Source organism: Pristis pectinata, chromosome 1, assembly GCF_009764475.1.
Source record: "Pristis pectinata isolate sPriPec2 chromosome 1, sPriPec2.1.pri, whole genome shotgun sequence".
In the NCBI taxonomy this organism is placed as follows: Eukaryota; Metazoa; Chordata; class Chondrichthyes; order Rhinopristiformes; family Pristidae; genus Pristis; species Pristis pectinata.
The window spans coordinates 138321953-138340437 of NC_067405.1; the positions used below are offsets into that span (position 1 = coordinate 138321953).

The 18485-nt window shown below is 45.6% G+C and overlaps 1 protein-coding gene across 1 annotated transcript in view; it reads right to left on the bottom strand.

Annotated features, from left to right (window-relative positions):
- Window positions 1–6392: 6392 nt before the first annotated feature.
- coq6 (coenzyme Q6 monooxygenase) overlaps window positions 6393–18485 on the bottom strand; it is a 28163-nt gene continuing 16070 nt past the window's right edge. Inside the window, 14 exon segments of the mRNA XM_052019215.1 lie at window positions 6393–6862; window positions 7841–7921; window positions 7923–7968; window positions 8998–9079; window positions 11658–11756; window positions 11759–11772; window positions 13189–13252; window positions 13255–13390; window positions 16579–16596; window positions 16598–16687; window positions 16965–17027; window positions 17285–17320; window positions 17322–17393; window positions 18237–18345. Coding sequence (XP_051875175.1) covers window positions 6833–6862; window positions 7841–7921; window positions 7923–7968; window positions 8998–9079; window positions 11658–11756; window positions 11759–11772; window positions 13189–13252; window positions 13255–13390; window positions 16579–16596; window positions 16598–16687; window positions 16965–17027; window positions 17285–17320; window positions 17322–17393; window positions 18237–18345 — 940 coding nt within the window. The 3' untranslated portion in view covers window positions 6393–6832.

Consider the following 18485-nt stretch of genomic DNA (forward strand, 5'->3'; position numbering starts at 1 on the left):
TAGTTGGCCCCAAGAGTCTGCTCCACCGTTCAATAGATCAAGGCCAATCCAATCCTGGCTTCAACACCTCTTTCCCACGCTCCCTCAGCTCCTCGTAGTTTGAATGTGTGTCAAATGTCACCTCGAACATATCAATTGTTCTGTTCTCCTGCATTCTGAGGTAGAAAATTCCAAAGATTCACAACGCTCAGAAGAATCTTTTCATCATCTTCATCTGAAATGGGCAACCCCTTATCCTGAAACAACGTCCTCTAGTACCCTCGCAAAGGGAAATATCCTCTTGGTATCCACCTTATCCATCTCCCTCAGAATCTTGTGTTTCAATAAAATCACCTCTCGTCCTTCTGTACTTCAGTGAGAATAGGACCTACCTACTCATTCTCAGGAATTTACCATGTGAACCTTCTCTGTACTGACTCCAAAGTATAACCATCCTTAAATAAAAAGACCAAAACTGTACATGGTACTTTAGATGCAGACTCACCAGCATCCTATGGAGTTGTATCTAGACTTCACTATTTTAATACTACATTGCATTAGCTATCCTAATAACTTGCTGCACCTGTATGCTAACTTTGTGTGTTTCAGGCACTAAGTTTCCAGATACCTTTATATCACAACATTTATAGCACATAGAAGATAGATGCAATCATAAGGAAAGCACACCAACCAGTGTCTTTACTTTCTTGGGAGGTTAGGCTTGTCACCAAACACTCTAACAAACTTCTGCAGATGCACTGTTGAAAGTATCCTGACCGGTTGCATCATGGTCTAGTACAGCAATTCGAATGTGCAGTAAAGTAAGAAGCTGCAGAGAGTAGAGGACTCTGCCCAATACATCACTGGTACTTCCCTCCCCACCATTGGAGGTATCTACAGGAGCACTGCCTCAAGAAGGCAGCATCCATCATCAAAGATTCCCCACCATCTGGGCCATGCCATCTTCTCGCAGCTACCACCAGGCAGGAGGTACAGAAACCTGAAGTCCCCCAATACCAGGTTCAAGAACAGCTACTTCCCTTTGACCAACCGGCAAAACCCTAGTCACCATTACAGTTTAGCAACAATATGACCACCTTGCAATAAAATTGACCTTTTTTTGTTCTAATTTTGTTTATTCTTGTAAAAATTGTGTATAATTTATGTTGTTCTTGTGAATGCTGCTTATATTACACTATGTGCCTGTGATGCTGCTGCAAGTAAGTTTTTCATTGCATCTTTACATACATGTATTTGTGCATATGACAATAAACTTGACTTTGACTTTTAGAGTTTCATTCCGTTGAAATATTTTGTTTTTTAATCCTTCCACAGTGGATAACCTCACATTATACTCCACCTACCAAGTTTTTGCCCACTCACTTAACCTACCCAGTTATGGGAATGGTGGGACTGTTAGATAATGAGAGATTGGGTGGACAATGACGAGAGTTCAGAAGAAAGAGTGGATCTCTCATTGAAATGTATAAAATTCTATCGGGATTGAATGCAGGGAGAATGTTTTCCCTAGAGTCTAGAACAAGTCAGTCTCAGGATCCAGGGCAATACACTTAGAACTGAGAGTAGGAGCAAGTTCTTCACTCGGAGGGCAATGAACCGGTGGAATTCTCAACCACTGAAAGCTGTGGAGACCAAGTTGCTTAATATACTTGAGCAATAAATAGATTTCTAGACACGAAACATCAAGGGACATGGGTACCCAGCAGGAATGTGGTATTGAGATCATAGAATCAGCCATGATCATAGGAAATGGTGTAGCAGCCTTGAAGGTCCCAACAGGCGACTCCATGTGTCTATGTTCCATGCTCCTATCTAGATCTCTTTACAGTCGTGTCCTCACATAATATTCTTGCAGCATCAGTAAATTTGGCTACAGTTTACCTGGTCCCTTCATCCAAGTTACCAATATAGATGGTTGAGGCCCTAGCATCGATCCCCGTGGCACCCCACTATTTACTGATCACCAATCTGAAAATGACCCATTTATTCCAACTGTTTTCAATAAATTAGCCGTTCCCCTGTCCATGCCAATAAATTATCCCCAACCCCATTCACTCTAGAAGTAACTTTAATGCAATACCTCTAGGAAATCTAAATATAATTCTACTAGTTCCCTTTTACCTCCCTTGTTTGTTACAGTCTCAAGGAACCAGCAATATTTTTGAACATGATTCCCCTTTGATAGAACCACTGCTTGACTGTTTTATGCTTTTCTGCTAACACCTTCTTAACCACAGATCCCTGCATTTTCCCCAATGAAAGATGTTAGGCAAACTGTCCTGTAGTTATTTGAAGATAGACAACAGGTAGGCTCAAGTAGGGTCACAATCTCAGTCTGGAAAGCTGATGATGTAAAATCTGGCATGTAGCATCGTGTCTAATGTTTGGTCATTACACTCGAGATTCTGCCTGCAACATGGGGTCTGAGACATGACAAGCTGCTTTCTTACAGGAGACAGAAGGTGAATTTATTTACTAAACAAATGAGGCACTGCGTTTTCACTGAACTGTGCGTGGCAAAGTGTAGTTAATGAACCACACTGCAAGTTATGAGGAGAGACTAAGGGAGCTAGGGCTTTACTCTTTGGAGAGGAGGATGAGAGGAGACATGATAGAGGTGTACAAAATATTAAGAGGAATAAACAGAGTAGTCAGCCAGTGCCTCTTTCCCAGGGCACCAATGCTCAATACAAGAGGGCATGGCTTTAAAGTAATGGGTGGGAAGTTCAAGGGAAATATCAGAGGAAGGTTTTTTACCCAGAGGGTGGTTGGGGCATGGAATGTGCTGCCTGGGGCGGTGGTGGAGGCAGGTACACTGGTCAGATTCAAGAGATTACTAGATAAGCATATGGAGGAATGTAAAATAGAGGGATATGTGGGAGGAAGGGGTTAGATGCTCTTAGGCGAGGTTTAAAGGTGGGCACAACATTGTGGGCTCAAGGGCCTGTATTGTGCTGTACTGTTCTATTAGATTCTATGAGAAATTTCCATTTGGAACATGCAGGGGAAGAAACAGTTCACTGACTCAGCCCAGGATTTATCAACAGGCTCGCAAACCTTAGAAGAACTTCAATCACCTTTTCTGCAATTGCTTAATTGGTGTTTGAAAACAAATTGCACATGAAATGCTGCCTTTCTTCCATGATAAAAAATCATACTAAGAATTTCCTTTCAAAAACTATTTCCAAATTTACCTGTCTGCCCTCAGTTCTGGACTATTAATAGAATTAAAAAGCTATACAAGTGGAGATCCATATAAAACTTGAAGGAACACTGCAAAAACATAGTGCTGCGAGAACATGATCATAAACTGTCAAGATTCTGTTTCAAGAAGCTGGTGTGATGTTCCCCTGGTTTGCACACAAGAAGCCGGCAACAACTGCATTTAACCTTGAAATAAACTTGACGTACTTTAAAACACTTCAATAACGTAGGACATTTTACTGGTGTAAAATAGGGCAGAGTTCAAAAGAAAGCCATTCTGGACCCTTAAACAAAGCCTATTTCTTCATCAGGGACAGTTACTAAATACTGGAGTTCAATCTGGCCAAATGTGAGGGGTTGCTTTTTGGGAGATCAAATGTAAAGGGACAGTACACTGTTAATGGCAAGACCTGTAACAGTGTTGATGTACAGAGGGATCTCGGGGTCCAAGTCCATAGTTCCCTGAAAGTGGCTACACAGATCAGAATCAGGTTTATCATCACTGACATGTGTCATGAAATTTGTTTTTGTGGCAGCAGTACGTAAAAAAGACGTAAAAATTACTATAAGCTACAAAAATAAGTTGTGCAAAAGAGGAATAACGAGGTAGTGTTCATGGACCGTTCAGAAGTCTGACGGCGGAGGCTGTTTCTGAAATGTTGAGTGTGGGTCTTCAGGCTCCTGTACCTCCTCCCTGATGGTAGTAACATTGGAGAGGGCATGGCCCAGGTGGTGAGGGTCCTTAATGATGGATGCTGCCTTCTTGAGGCATCACCTCTTGAAGATGTCCTTGATGGTGGGGAGGGTTGTGCCTGTGATGGAGCTGGCTGAATCTACAACCCTCTGCAGTCTCTTGCAATCCTGCACAGTGGAGCCTCCACATGGGGCAATGATGCAACCAGTCAGAGTGCTCTCCACCATACATCTGTAGAAATTTGCAAGAGTGTTTGGTGACATACAAAACCTCCTCAAACTCCTAATGAAGTAGAGCCACTGGCGTGCCTTCTTCATGATTGCATCAATGTGTTGGGCTCAAGATAGATCCTCTGAGACGTTGACACCCAGGAACTTGAAGCTGCTCACCCTTTCCACTGCTGACCCCTCAATGAGGACTGGTGTGTGTTCTCCTGACCTGCGTTTACTCTGGAGAGGCAGAGGTTGAAAGGAGACCCGATAGAAGTTTTTAAGATTATGAGAGGCACAGATAGAGTAGGCAGCCAGCATCTTTTTCCCCCAGGGGTCAAAATGTCTAATACTAGAGGACATGCATTTAAGGTGAGAGGGGTTAAGTTCAAAGGAGATGTGTGGGGCAAGATGTGTGCGTGTACACACACACACACACAGAATGGTGGATGCTTGGAATGTGCTACTAGGGGTGGTGCAGGCAGATACAATAGTGGAATTTAAGAGGCTCTTGGATAGGCACATGAATGTGCAGAGAATGGAGGGATATGAACATTGTAGAGGCAAAAGGGATTAATTTAGTTAGGCATTTAATTACCATCTTAATTAGTTCAGCTCAACACAGGCTTGTTCCTGTGCTGTACTGAACTGTTCTAAACATGAAAAGCAGGACCCGATCTGTTTATTCCAGATGTATTTAATGGGGTAGAAATAATACCTTTGCTGTTTTGGCGTGAGAATCTCTTCATAAATGATCCATAAACATGAACGAGAAACAAGCTGCTATCTGGTACAATAATTACATTTATACTAAAATGCAGCAACGATCTTTGAGTGCTCACACGTTTCAAATACTAATCACCTTGGTTTGGGTGGCCCAGGCAATGCACCTCAGGCTTCTGGGTATAAAGTTGACCAAAACCCCACACAAAATCATATTTGCCTCCATTTCATCACTAACAATCCACAGCACTCAGATGTGGAACTTGTGAACCAAGTGAAACCTTCGATAATGAATTGGAAGATGTGCAAGTTCATGCTGGACACAACACAGATCCACAGATAGGGAGGGAGATACCTGATCACCTGTGCAAGCATTGATTTGGGGTGCAAGTCCATAGCTCCCTGAAAGTGGCAACACACATGTAAAGGCAGCAGGTAGTATACTTGCCTTCATCAGTTGGGGTGTTGGGTCATGTTGCAGCTGTATAAAACTTTGTTTAGGCCACATTTGGAGTATTGTGTGCAGTTCCAGTCACTGCATTACAGGAAGAATGTAGAGGCTTTGAAGAGGGTGCAGAAGAGGTGCAACACACATGAAATGCCAGAGGAACTCAGGTCAGGCAGCATCCATGGAGGGAAATAAACAGTCAACGTTTCGGATGAAGAGTCTCGACCTGAACTGTTAATTATTTCCCTCCATAGATGCTGCCTGACCGGCTAAGTTCCTCCAGCATTGTGTGTGTGTTACTCCAGATTCCAGCATCTGCAGAATTTCGTCTCCCCATTTTGCTGCTCCATTGGCAGTCTCTTCCAGGGATACCTACCCTGAAGAAGCTTTCCTCCTCTCTTCGACGGGAGTTCTGTGAGGCACTTCCCCCTCTGTGATCTCTACTGCTCTTCGACCACGTGCTCACCCAGACTCACTTCCACAGCCATGTGTCCTTCCTGGGCACTTGGCTCCCCCACCATCATGAGCCACATGGCTTACAGCTGTTTCCAGGCCTCCCAGTTTGGCCCCAACAAGGATCTCAGATACCTATTATAAAGAATCCTGAAGAAGGATCTTGACCCGAAATGTTGACTGGTTATTTTCCACCACAGATGCTGCCTGACCTGTTGAGTTCCTCCAGCATTTTGCATGTGTTGCTCCAGATTCTGCAGAATCTCTTATGTCTCTGCAGAAGAGGTTCAGCAGGATGTTGCCTGGATTGGAGTGTATTAGCTACAAGGAGAGGTTGGACAGACTTCGACTGTTTTCTCTGGAGTGTCAGAGGCTGAGGGGAACCTAATAGAAGCATATAAGATTGCTGGAGGCATAGATGGGGTAGGTAGTCATTTTCCCCAGGTAGAAATGTCAAATACTAGAAGTGCATTGCCTTAAGGTGAGGGGGGGGGGGGGGGGGGGGGGGGGGGGGGGGGGGGGGGAGGGGGGGGGGGGGGGGGGGGGGGGGGGGGGAGTTTAAAGGAGATGTGAAGGCAATTTTTTTTTTCTCTTCAGAGTTGCAAGTGGCTGGAAAACACTGCCAAAGGAGGTGGCAGAAACAGATACAACAGCAATGTTTAAGAGGCATTTAGACAGACATGAACAGGCATGGAGGGATAGAGACCAAGTGCAGGGAGATGGGATTAGTTAGATTGCATTGTGGTCAGCACAGCAAGGGTGGGCCACATGGCTTGATCCTGTTCCGTGTTCTATTACCACCATGGGAGCACCTTACTATATGCACTGCCCAGCTCTGTAATCTTAATCAGAAATGAGCAATAAATGCTGACCTTGACCAGTGTCACCAATATGCCACAAAAAGACCACACCTGAATGGAGGGTAAGAAATTGAGGCTGTACAAGCCAGTTTTTATATTTACCACGTATTCAATATCAATAAATTACAAAAGATTATAATTCAATGCTACAGGTCAAACAGCAGGAACTTAAAGCTTCTAGCTGCCAGCACTCTCAGCATCCTCTGGAGACACGAGGCCTGGAGCAGTTGCAGAATACGATTCATTTACTGACAAACGCCATGATCTGCTCCTGGAAAACAGAAAAGTTTTTGTTTAAAAAGAAAAATCATACTCCAGCCAGTTTCAAATTCTCCTTCTCAGCTGAAGGAAATTCTTGGCCCTTAAAATGACTGGGCCAGAAGTCTTGACACAACCACCCACACAGACCTCTATCAACATCATTAGAAGACAACCTCTAGTGGTGTGCAAGCAGTGCGAGTAGACTCAGACGGTGCTGAAGGTCACTGTGTGATAGACTGAAGACTTCCATGAAATGACTATAAAGGAGAGAAACAAAAGGACTGCAGATGCTGGAATCTAGATGAAAAACACTATGATGCTGGAGGAACTCAGCAGGCCAGGCGGCATCTGTGGAGAAACCAGGCAGTCAATGTTTTGGGTCAGGACCCTTCAGGACTGCCTACGAAGGTGCAGGTGGAGGGTCTCGACCTGAACATCGGCTGCCCATTTCCCTCCACAGATGCTGCCAGCCTGCTGTTCCTCCACAGCTCACTCATTGCTTTAATATATTGAGTGGTTATATAATCAGGCACTGGTTTTTACGCTGATGTTACCTTACACTTTGAACATAGGAGACTGTGCCTTCCCATTGCGTGCGTGCCAGCTTCCGAGAGCAATCGCATTCCCTCGTACTCCTGCACCACATTCTTTCATGTGTCCATCAGCTCCGTTTGATTCTCTTTTGCCAATTACCCCAAGGATGGATTTGCAGCAACCCGTTCACCGACCGTATCTTGAAGCAGGAGGAACACCAAGAGAATACCAGAGGGCACCCAAAGTCAGGATTGAACCCTGTTCGCTGGAGCTGTGGGCAGCATTAACCGTTCCACAAGCTGCCCGTAAACCCTTAACACTGAAGAGCAAATGTTCTGCTTCCAGGGCCAGCCCAAGCTTACCTGGCCTCTTACAGACCACAGTAAATGACTTTGAGTATCAAAACCCTCATCTTGTATCCTCACAGCAACAGCAGAATGGTGTCACTGATTACCTTAATGGGTGCAAGGGCATTTGTTGCTTGCAGGCCAAGACTCCTCAGTAAGACCACGGGCGTACTTTTGGTTGAATACAGCCCTCTTCAGCATGTCTATTGCAGCCATGATGGGGAGATTGTTGCCTCTGGCGCTCAGTTTTCAAATGCATTCAGATGTTCGATGGACCCTGGTGAACAAGGGAAGACTGTGATGGAGTAGTCAAAACATAGCAAGTGAGCTGAGCTCCAGAGGCAGTGTTGCTCAGGAGTGCAGGCACCCTTTAGTGAAGAGGCAAAGCATTGTGTAATAGACTGAAGACTGCCATGAAATGACTATAAATGAGAGAAAAAAAGGACTGCAGATGTTGGAATCTAGATGAAAAACACGATTGATGCTGGAGGAACTCAGCAGGCCAGGCAGCATCCGTGGAGAAAGCAGGCGGTCAATGTTCGGGTCAGGACCCTTCTTCAGGACTGAAGATAGGAAAAGGGGAAGCCCAATATAGGAGGGAAAGCAGAGCAGTGATAGGTGGACAAAAGAGGGGAGACAGAGTGGGCCACAGGGCGGTGACAGGTAGATGCAGGTAAGAGATAGTGATAGGTAGCTGTGGGGGAGGAGGGGAGAGGCCAGATCCACCGGGGGATGGGTCGAAGGTAATGAGAGAAAGGGGAAAAAAAAGTAGACAAAAAAAGGCTAGGAAATGGGAAGAGAATAAGCATGGTGGGGGGGGGGGGGGGGGTGGGATTACCTAAAGTGGGAAATTCAATATTCATGGCGTTAGGCTGTATGGTTCAACACAAACTGGAGGAACAGCACCTCAATTTCCAGCTTAGAACCTTACAACCCCTGCTCTGCTTTTCCCTCCTATATATCGGGCTTCCCTTTTCCTATCTTCAGTCCTGAGGAAGGGTCCTGACCCAAAACGTTGACCGCCTGCTTTTCCCCACAGATGTTGCCTGGCCTGCTGAGTTCCTCCAGCATCATCGTGTAGATTATAAATTGCACTTATTTGCATCCCTATGGTTTGAAATCTGGCCTAAAGGCAGTTCATGGATGGTTAACTGGTAAAGCATTCATCCACATTGTAGTGCTGTTGCATGAAGGTGCCAGGTTTAGCTTCAGCTTCTAGTCTGTGCTGAGCTGATGTCAGTTGTGGTGCTGAAAATGGTGTTGCCTGCCAAGGCAATGCTGCAGGAATATAAAGGCCTGAGCCAGCTCCTTGGTTAACATGGCTGACGGGGACCAGACCAGTGATGCTGCAAGGACATACACAAGTAACAGCCAAGTTTCAGGGGAACACAGACACACATTTCTCCTACAAAGGGAGGTACTCATCTTTTGTCTACATGTCTCACCACCCCTGTAAAGCAGCCAACATAATCAAAGACCCCCACCCACCTGGATGTTCTCTCTTCTTTCCCCCCTCCCATCGGGCAGAAGATACAAAAGCCTGAAAAGCCACGTACACTAGGCTCAAGGACAGTTTCTATCCCACTGTTATAAGACTATTGAATGGTCCCCCAGTACAATAAGATGGACTCTTGACCTCAATCTACCTCATTATGGCCTTATTGTCTGCCTGTAATTGTAACACTATTCTGCATTCTATTGTTGTTTTTCCCTTGTACTCGCCTCAATGCACTGTTGTAATGAGATGATCTGTATGGACGGCATGCAAAACAAGTTTTTCCACTGTACCTCAGTACATGTGACAATAATAAACCAATTTACCAATTTTCACACTCAGCCACTGCTGGAGAGCGAAGAGAGCGGGAAAAGTTAGTAAGAACATTAAAATGGAAACAGGACAAAGGTTATGTATTGTCCATGTATTATCCAGTCCTGATGCAGAGTCTTGACCTGAAACATCACCCATCCCTTTGCCTTCACAGATGCTGCCTGACCCATTGAGCTCCTCCAGCAGTTTGTATTTTGCTCCAGATTCCAGCATCTGCAGTCTCTTGTGTCTATATATTCCCTTAAGCCTGGCCACCGTTCCACAAGATTATGACCTTAACTCTTTTCCACACTTCCTTATGAAGCTATTTACTTCAAGTCCATATCAGTTTCATTCCCCCATTAGCTTTCCCTTTAACCTGTTCTCCCACATTTCCATCAACTCCCCCAGATTTCACCACCCACTTCACCAGCAACCAATTTAACCTGCAGGTCTTTGGGACACGGAAGGAAACTAAAGCATCTGGAGGAACCCATGCAGTCAGAGGGAACATGCAAACTGTACACAAACCATACCAGAGGTTGGCACTGGGTGGCGAGGAAGGCGTACGGCATGCTTGCCTTCATTGGCCGAAGCATCGAGTACAAGAGCTGGGATGCCCTGTTATAGCTGTACAAAACGTTGGTTAGACCACAAGGAGTGTTGTGTGCAGTTCTGGTCAGCATGCGACTGGAAGAATGCGATTACGCCAGATAAGGTGTATGGTGTGTTGACCTTCATTAGTCAGGGGATTGAGTTCAAGAGCTGCGAGGTAATGTTGCAGCTCTATAGAACTCTGGTTAGACCACACTCGGAGTATTGTGTTCAGTTCTGGTCGCCTCATTAAGGAAGGATGTGGAAGCTTTAGAGGGTGCAGAGGAGATTTACAGATGCTGCCTGGATTGGAGAGCATGTCTTATGAGGACAGGTTGAGCGAGCTGGGGCTTCTCTCTTTGGAGAGGAGGATTAGAGGTGACAATAGGTGTACAAGATGATAAAAGGCACGAGGGGACATAATTTTTAAGGTGATTGGAGGAAGGTATAAGGGGGATGACGGGTTTTTTTTGTTTACAGTAGTGGGTGCATGGAACTCACTGCCTGCAGAGGTTGTGAGGGCAGATACATTAGTCTCTTCAATGTCCCTCTTAAATAGGCACATGAATGATAGAGAAATGGAGGGCTATGTGGGAGGGAAGGGTTAGATAGATCTTAGAGCAGGATAAAGTGTCGGCACAACATTGTGGGCCGAAGGGCCTGTACCGTGCTGTAATGTTCTATGTTCTATAAAAGACTCAAGGATATTGCCTGGATTGGAGGGATCGAGGTAAAAGGAAAGATTGGATAGGCTGGGTCTGTTTTCAATGGAGGCTGAGAGTTAACATGAGGTATATACAACTATAAGAGGCATAGAAAGGGTAGATAATAGGTGTGCATTGCCCATGGTAAGGGGATCAAAGGGTTAAATTTTTCACACAAAGAGTAGTTTGGTGTCTGGAATGAGCTGCCAGCAGGTGAAGGCAGGAGCAGTAACAACATTTAAGAGCATCTGGACAGGTACTTGAATGGGCGGGGGCATAGACTGATATGGAATTAATGCAGACATAGGATTAGAATAGATAGACATTAGTGGAGGCATGATGGTCAGCACTGACTTGGTGGGTCGAAGGGTGTTCTACACTGTAGAACTCTGACTCAGGATCAAAGCCAAAGCTGTGAGGAAGCAGCTCCACTTGCCGCACCACTGTGCTGCCCTTTCCCACCCAATCTCCACGTCCTCCAATTCCTTTCTATCCCAAAAATCCATTTATCACATTCCTAAGGGTATTTGAAGATTGAACATCCACAAGCCCCTGAACTAGATTTACAATCCTACCCTCAACACCTGAGCAAAAGAATGTTTACTAAAATGATAACCACTCATCTTGAAACTGCGCTGTGTGAAAATTCATGTGATTATCGATGAGTATCCTTGGTTCAATAAACTCATGTAATGCTGCACTTTTCAAAGTCCATTTAGATGATTATTTGTGAAATTAGAGATAACCAGGGGTTCTCTGGTCCCCAGCTCCACAAAAAGTAGTCGAATTAACACTCACACAACACAAGGAGACTCTTACCTAGGTCTTTGCCATTGAAGGCTGCCTCACTGAGGTGCTGAGAGAGACAGGCCACGTCCCCAAAGCCCAGGTTGACTCCCTGGCCTGCCAATGGGTGACTCTGTGGGCAGCATCACTGCAGAGAGAGGGAGAGAGGGAGGGAGGGAGGGAGAATTTAATGCAATTGTGAAACTATGTGCCGACAGGTCATGGACCCAATGACCACATCACATTAAGGCAACCATCTGCACCACTTCTGATCAATAAAGTGAAATTAGAATCTAACATCAGAATTACTTGAGATGGTATTGTTCAATGGCAGCATCCATCACAAAGGACCCTCACCATCCGGGACATGCCCTCTTCTCATTACTACCAATAGGGGGGAGGTACAGGAGCCTGAAGACCCACACTCATGATTCAGAAACAGCTTCTTCCCCTCTGCCATCAGATTTCTCAATGGTCCATGAACACTATCTTATTTTTTTTTTGCACTACTTGTGTAATTTATAGTAATTTTGTGTCTTTGCATGTCATTTCATGTCACTTATGTCAGTGATTAATAATTGTTCTGAAAGCTTGTGTTTATTTTAGCAGAATTGTTTAAGAATTCACGGCATATCAACAGGGAATTTTCTTTTTAAAACAGTTAGAACACCCAACTTTCCATATGACCTTTTGCCCTATCACCCCCACCGGCAAAGAAAAGACAGCTTCCACACTGTTTAAATCTTCAAAGTTCTATTACATTTAATTGGTTACCACTGCACATCAGATGTCCATCCCCAGACGCTGACTAACAAATTAAATGCAGACTGGTTTGAGCAATGTGGTTACTCAACAAATCACCACGCATGAACATATCGGAAATGATTCTATTGCCCATTAGTGCAATGCTCTTATACCAACTGCAAGCATTTATTTTTTTTTAAATTAAACAACCTGCATTTAAACACTGGCCTTCACATCATAAAAATATTCTGGCATTATCAAACTAAATTTGGAACAGCAATAAAAGGGATGTTAAAAACTGGTGACCAGAAAGCTCGTCAAGCACCAGGGCTTCAGGAGGGAAGAGGTTGAGAGCTTTCAGGTGGGGAGTTCCAGATTACAGGGCCAAGCCAGCCTGATAAACTGTTTTGACAAGGAGCAGAGATCCAGATGGAGACGCAAGAGACTGCAGATGCTGGAAGTATGGAGCAACACACAAAGGCCCTGGAGGAACTCAGCAGGTCAGCAGCATCTACGGAGGGAAATGGTCGACGTTTCGGGTCGAGACCTTCATCAGAACCGGTTGTGTGTTGCAGAGATCCAGACCACAAGCTTTCAAACAAATAGTAGAAATTCAAAAGGGCAGCTGCAGACTTCTGCCGTCCCACAGGGAGGCACTGCAGAGCAAAGATCAAAAGCTCTGCTGCAGAAATCAGAGCAAGAGCCATCCTCAGTTGGTCTTGCGCCTGTCCCAGGGGACAGCATCGGCCAAGGTGCAGCAGCAAGCAGGCTTCCTTGACCTCCGCCCTCAAGATGACCAGAGAAATTACCACCATCTGACCCGATGAGGGCAACTCGCGATCCAACATACTCGGTGGCATGGCCCAGCCCAAGTGGGAACATAGCCTGCTCTTTGGGTCGATGCGAGCCACACTTGGTGGCAGTTGGCGTGCCGACGTGCCCGTGGCATTCAGGAACGTAAATGCCGTCTTGAACATGGAGCTGGCAGTAGCGACGAATTCAGAGTGATTCTCGTTAGTCCACTGTAACAGACATCAATCGATAGTGGTTACCAGATCAATAATCATTCTCAAGGAACAACACGTCTTTTATTGCCCATCAACACATTACAACCAAATTCCTGCAAGCATCCATAGCGCCCCGAAAGGGGGTAACACAAGTAGATTAGGTGTTAAGGCATATAGCACATTTGCCTTCATCAGTCGGGGCGTTCTATAAAAGTAGGCAAGTCACATTACAGCTGTATAGAACTTTGTTTAAGCCACATTTGGAGACTTGTGCGCAGTTCTGGTCATCTCATTACAGAAAAGTGAAGGCTTTGGAGAGGGCACAGAAGAGGTTCACCTGGATTAGAGAGTATTAGTGACAAGGAGAGGTTGGACAAACTTGGATTGTTTGCTCTGCAGTGTCAGAAGCTGAGGGGAGACCTGATAGAAAAATATAAAATTATGAGGCATAGACAGGGTACAGAGCCAGTCTCTCTCCCCAGGGTGGAAACGTCAAATTGGTATTGACGTCCATAGGTTTAAGGTGGGGGTGGGGGGGGGGGGGGGGGGGGGGGGTGGAGTTGAGAGAGGCAAGTTTTTTTAAAATTATTATATACACAGAGAGGGGTAGGTGCCTGGCTTGCACTGGTCAGGGGAGATGATAGAAGCAAATATGATAGCAATGTTTAAGAGGCACTTAGGCAGGGAATGAGTGATATAGACCACGTGTAGCAGATGGGATTAGTTTAATTTGGCATCATGGTTGGCGCAGACATTGTGGGCCTGCCCTGTGCTGTACCGTTCTATGTTGGGCTTTGCCATACATACTGATTGGTACAGTGGCCATTCCCACAAGCAGTCAGAGCATCGTACCAGCAGAGCTCTGGCCATACGACTTCACAAGTGTGACCTGGTGATGCAATACCACCCTGCTGACCTGAAGAGAATATTTGTGTCTTCGCATACCAATTGCCAAATGTTTTGAAGTGGATCCATTCAGTTCGATGTAGTTGGAGTGCAGTAAAAAGATGGGTTGTGCGCCTAAAGCACCCTTCCTGACTTCAGGATGTTCCAGAGCAGTTTAAAGCTAATGAACTATTCTTGAAGATTACACTGCTGTAATGTGGGGAAACTCAGTGGATCACTTGCACAACTAGCTCCCACAAATGGAATGTGAGGTGATCAGAAAATCTGTTTTAAGTGAGAGATTACTGAAGGATAGATGTCATCCTGGACCCAAGAAGAATGCTCCTCCTGCTCTTCCACATAGTACCATGGAATCTTTTACAAAAGACCCAAGAATGCAGATAAAGCCTCTATGTAGAGGCTCATCCGAAAGGTGCCACCTCTGATGGTACAGAAATGCAATAATACCAAATAATAAACAAGCCACAATATCCTATAATGCTGAGTTATCTCACTTGACTTAAGATGCCTAGCCCGACTGGACTCAATTCCAATTGTGCAATTACATGTAGCTTTTAACTACAGGAATATATTTCCTTGCTCAAGAAAATTGCTCAAATATCTATGAAAGGATACATAAAAGTTATTCAGCTCAAAATAACATTGCAGCAGCAGGGAGGGAGGGAAGTGCATGCCCAAGACTGTCCAAGTGATGGGCAGATTTAGTTGTGTTCCTTAAGAGAATAAACAGCCAGCAACAATCAACTGACATGCGCATAATCACTGGTCTCAGCACAGTTAGAGGACTAGTTCCCCTGCAGAGCCATGTTGCAGCTCAAGTCAACCCTCAAAAGAGAGGGACTTGTAAAAATAACAGTATTTGAACATAGAACACTACAGCACAGTACAGGCCTTCGGACAACAATGTTGTGCCGACCATTTTATCCTGCTCTAAGATATATCTAACCCTTCCCTCCCACATAGCCCCCTATTTTTCTATCATTCATGTGTCTGAGTCCCTTAAAATGTCTCTGATGTATCTGCCCCCACAACCTCTGCTGGCAGTGCGTTCCACCAACACCCACCACTCTAACTGTAAAAAAAAACTTACCCTGACACCCCCCTTACACCTTCCTCCAATCACCTTAAAATTATGCCCCCTCGTGTTAGCCACTGTCGCCCTGGGAAAAAATCTCTGACTGTCCACTCCATCTATGCCTCTTATCATCTTGTGCACCTCTATCAAGTCACCTCCCATCCTCCTCCTCTCCAAAGAGAAAGCCCTAGCTCGCTCAACCTATCCTCATACGACATGCTCTCCAATCCAGGCAAACATCCTGGATAATCTCTCTGCACCCTCTCTAAAGCTTCCACGTCCTTTCTATAATGAGGCGACCAGAACTGAACACAATACTCCCAAGTGTGGTCTGACCAGAGTTCTATAGAGCTGCAACGTCACCTCGCGGCTCCTTGAACTCAATACCCCGACTAATGAAGGCCAACACTCGATAAGCCTTAACAACCCTATCGACCTGCGTGGCAACCTTTGAGGGATCTATGAACGTGGACCCAAGATTTGGATTGAATTTCCACCTTGTCTTTACATTGAGCTCTGCCAACTGAGAACAGAACCTTGTGCTGGAAAGCAAAAAGAATGGACTTGCAGTGTCTCTCCACAGAATTCCACTAAGACAAAATAACTAAAATTTACAGCAAACAGAGGCTATGGTCCTTTTCTACCGATTATCACTCCTCTCAAGGTGGCGACTCTTGCTCTGTTGTTGCTATTTTGTTACCCCCCCCCCGTTAGTATTCATTCTGCAGGGGAAACTTGATACAGCAAGTATCGAGTACCTGTATTTTCCAATCACCATTGATGCATTGCCCCTGGGTACTTGACGAACGTAACAGACAAGTTGAGGAATACTTCAGAATCTTTCTCTACATTGCCACCTATTGGCCAGGGCCACAGCATTAGAGGGTTTTCACTCTGAAAGAGTATGCAGGTAGTTGCTGTGCTAGCTGCAGATATTAGAAAGTATCAAAAACTGAGAGAGAAGGAGCAAGATGGGCAGCATCTTGCTGCACGATTCTTCTGCCAACATGGATGGGTGTTAGCTGCAGCCTGATTCGATACCTGCTCAGACCTGGAAGGTCTTCACTAACAAACAGCATTGCTGGTTGTTTTCCCCCAACTCTCATCTTCCCTTTAATTGCTGATGCCAGGCAACTGAAAGCAGCAGGCTCTGTAAAGACCCAATAGCAACAGTGCAACCCCTACTCAACTCTGCACCGAGCAATCCCTGCAATCCACTTACAAAAGCCGAATTGATGGCAATCCACAAACGTTTCTTCGTTCACGCTGAGCAAGTCGGATGCGTGCTGGTGGGAGGTCGACCACACCAAGGAGCTGAGGTTATCGGAGAGCTGCAGAATGAAAGAGAAGCTGGATTATTGCCCTGAAAGTACACCCTGTAGACACCCTCAGGCCAGGATACCAAAATGCACCAGCCTAATCACACAGGTGCGAGATATCCAAGGTGATCACACAACTCCTGTGGCACAGTTAGGCCCGTTTCTGTGTTGCAATTCTACATGTGTAATAATCCACCCCCAGCAAGATATTTAATCAAGTGCCCATGATTTAATGACTAACTTCTGTGCAAAAATCTGCATCTCCAATTCAACGAAATTTTAAGTGTACCGGGAGCATCGCGATTGGTCCAGTCACCAGGAACCGCTGCCAAGCCACATTGTTGTCGGTGGGCTAAGGATTTGAAAGAGAAACAGTGAGAAGTGAAGGCATTCCATCACAATACATGCTGGTTTTGGTCACTCCCTTCTGCAGCTCCCGCCCCACGTTCTCACTGACACTACGGCCATTTACAACAACGCCAGAGCCCACACAGAGAAACCAGTCGCCACAGCAACCTCACATTTCATCCACGCTGAATGACTGGCCCCAGGCATCCACTGCCCAAATCATTCACAGCACTGAGCAAGGACAGCAAGATGTCCACTCACCTCAGCAAGGTGGAGGGTTGCAACCACAGCAGACTGATTCATACTTCCACTGCACAGTTTTGAATGCTGGCAGACTGCCGTACCATCGGTTTGGGCCATCTGCCCCAATCTACTTGGAGGAGAGATGCAACCTGTTTAATTAGGGAAGCTAATGAACAGGACAAAATTACTCTATCAACACCATGCAGTGATCAGTAACCCACTCTAAACCTATTAGTTAGGTGGAGTCAGCTCGGTATTCCTTCAGCTTTAGAACTTTGGAAGGGACAAGAGCAAAAGCACTCCATGAGTAACGCATGGTAATCAGTTAATGTACTGTTCGTTAGGTGTGGAAGATCAGCCAAAGTTGGTTTTGGAGAGCAATGCTGGAGTGCAGACCATCTGCAACTTCCTCAGTTCTTGCCATCATGGTGGATTTGCAGAGAGAAGGGCGGGAAATGAGCTTATATGAAAATGGGAGCAAGCACTCTCCACTGCAGGGATAATGCACCACGTGGTGTGGGACCAACTATACCAGAGCATGAAACATCATGTTTAAAAGCAGTGATTGGAGCTCAATCTCTGACAGCAGTCCCGGGGCACTGTGCACCCACCCACCTCACAGCCAAAAGGGAGAACTAACTGCAGGGCAACACACAAAAAGCTGCAGGAACTCAGGTCGGGCAGCATCTATGGAGGGAAATGGACAGTCGACATTTCGGGTCGAGACCCTTCATCAGGAATGGCCAAGTTTCAAGTCACGAAGTACATGTGAATGGATCCTAGCTGAAGCAGGATCTATGATACCCCAACATCCTGGGGCTGCCAATATACGAGGGGCAATGACTATGGCAAGAGGGGCAGGTATGCCATTGAAACCACACTCCAGCATCATGTGTCAACCTTCAGTTAAGCACAGGAGAATGGAAAGGACATTCCCTGCACCCCTATAGTAGACAGTTTCAGTGCTCACCAGTAACTTGGTCTCCATTTTACTCCCATCAGCCAATTCAATCTGCACCCATGGTTTGCTGTTAGGCAACTGGTAGGGTTCAGGCCAGGTGTACTTCACCGCTCTGCTCCTGTACAAACACATGCAACCCTGTCTGAGGAAAACAGCACCAAGCTAAGCAAAGACTATTTAATCATCACTTCGCCATAATTTCACTGACCACCCTGGAGATTCTTTAGATCTACATCTCTCCCCTTACAAGGGATGGCT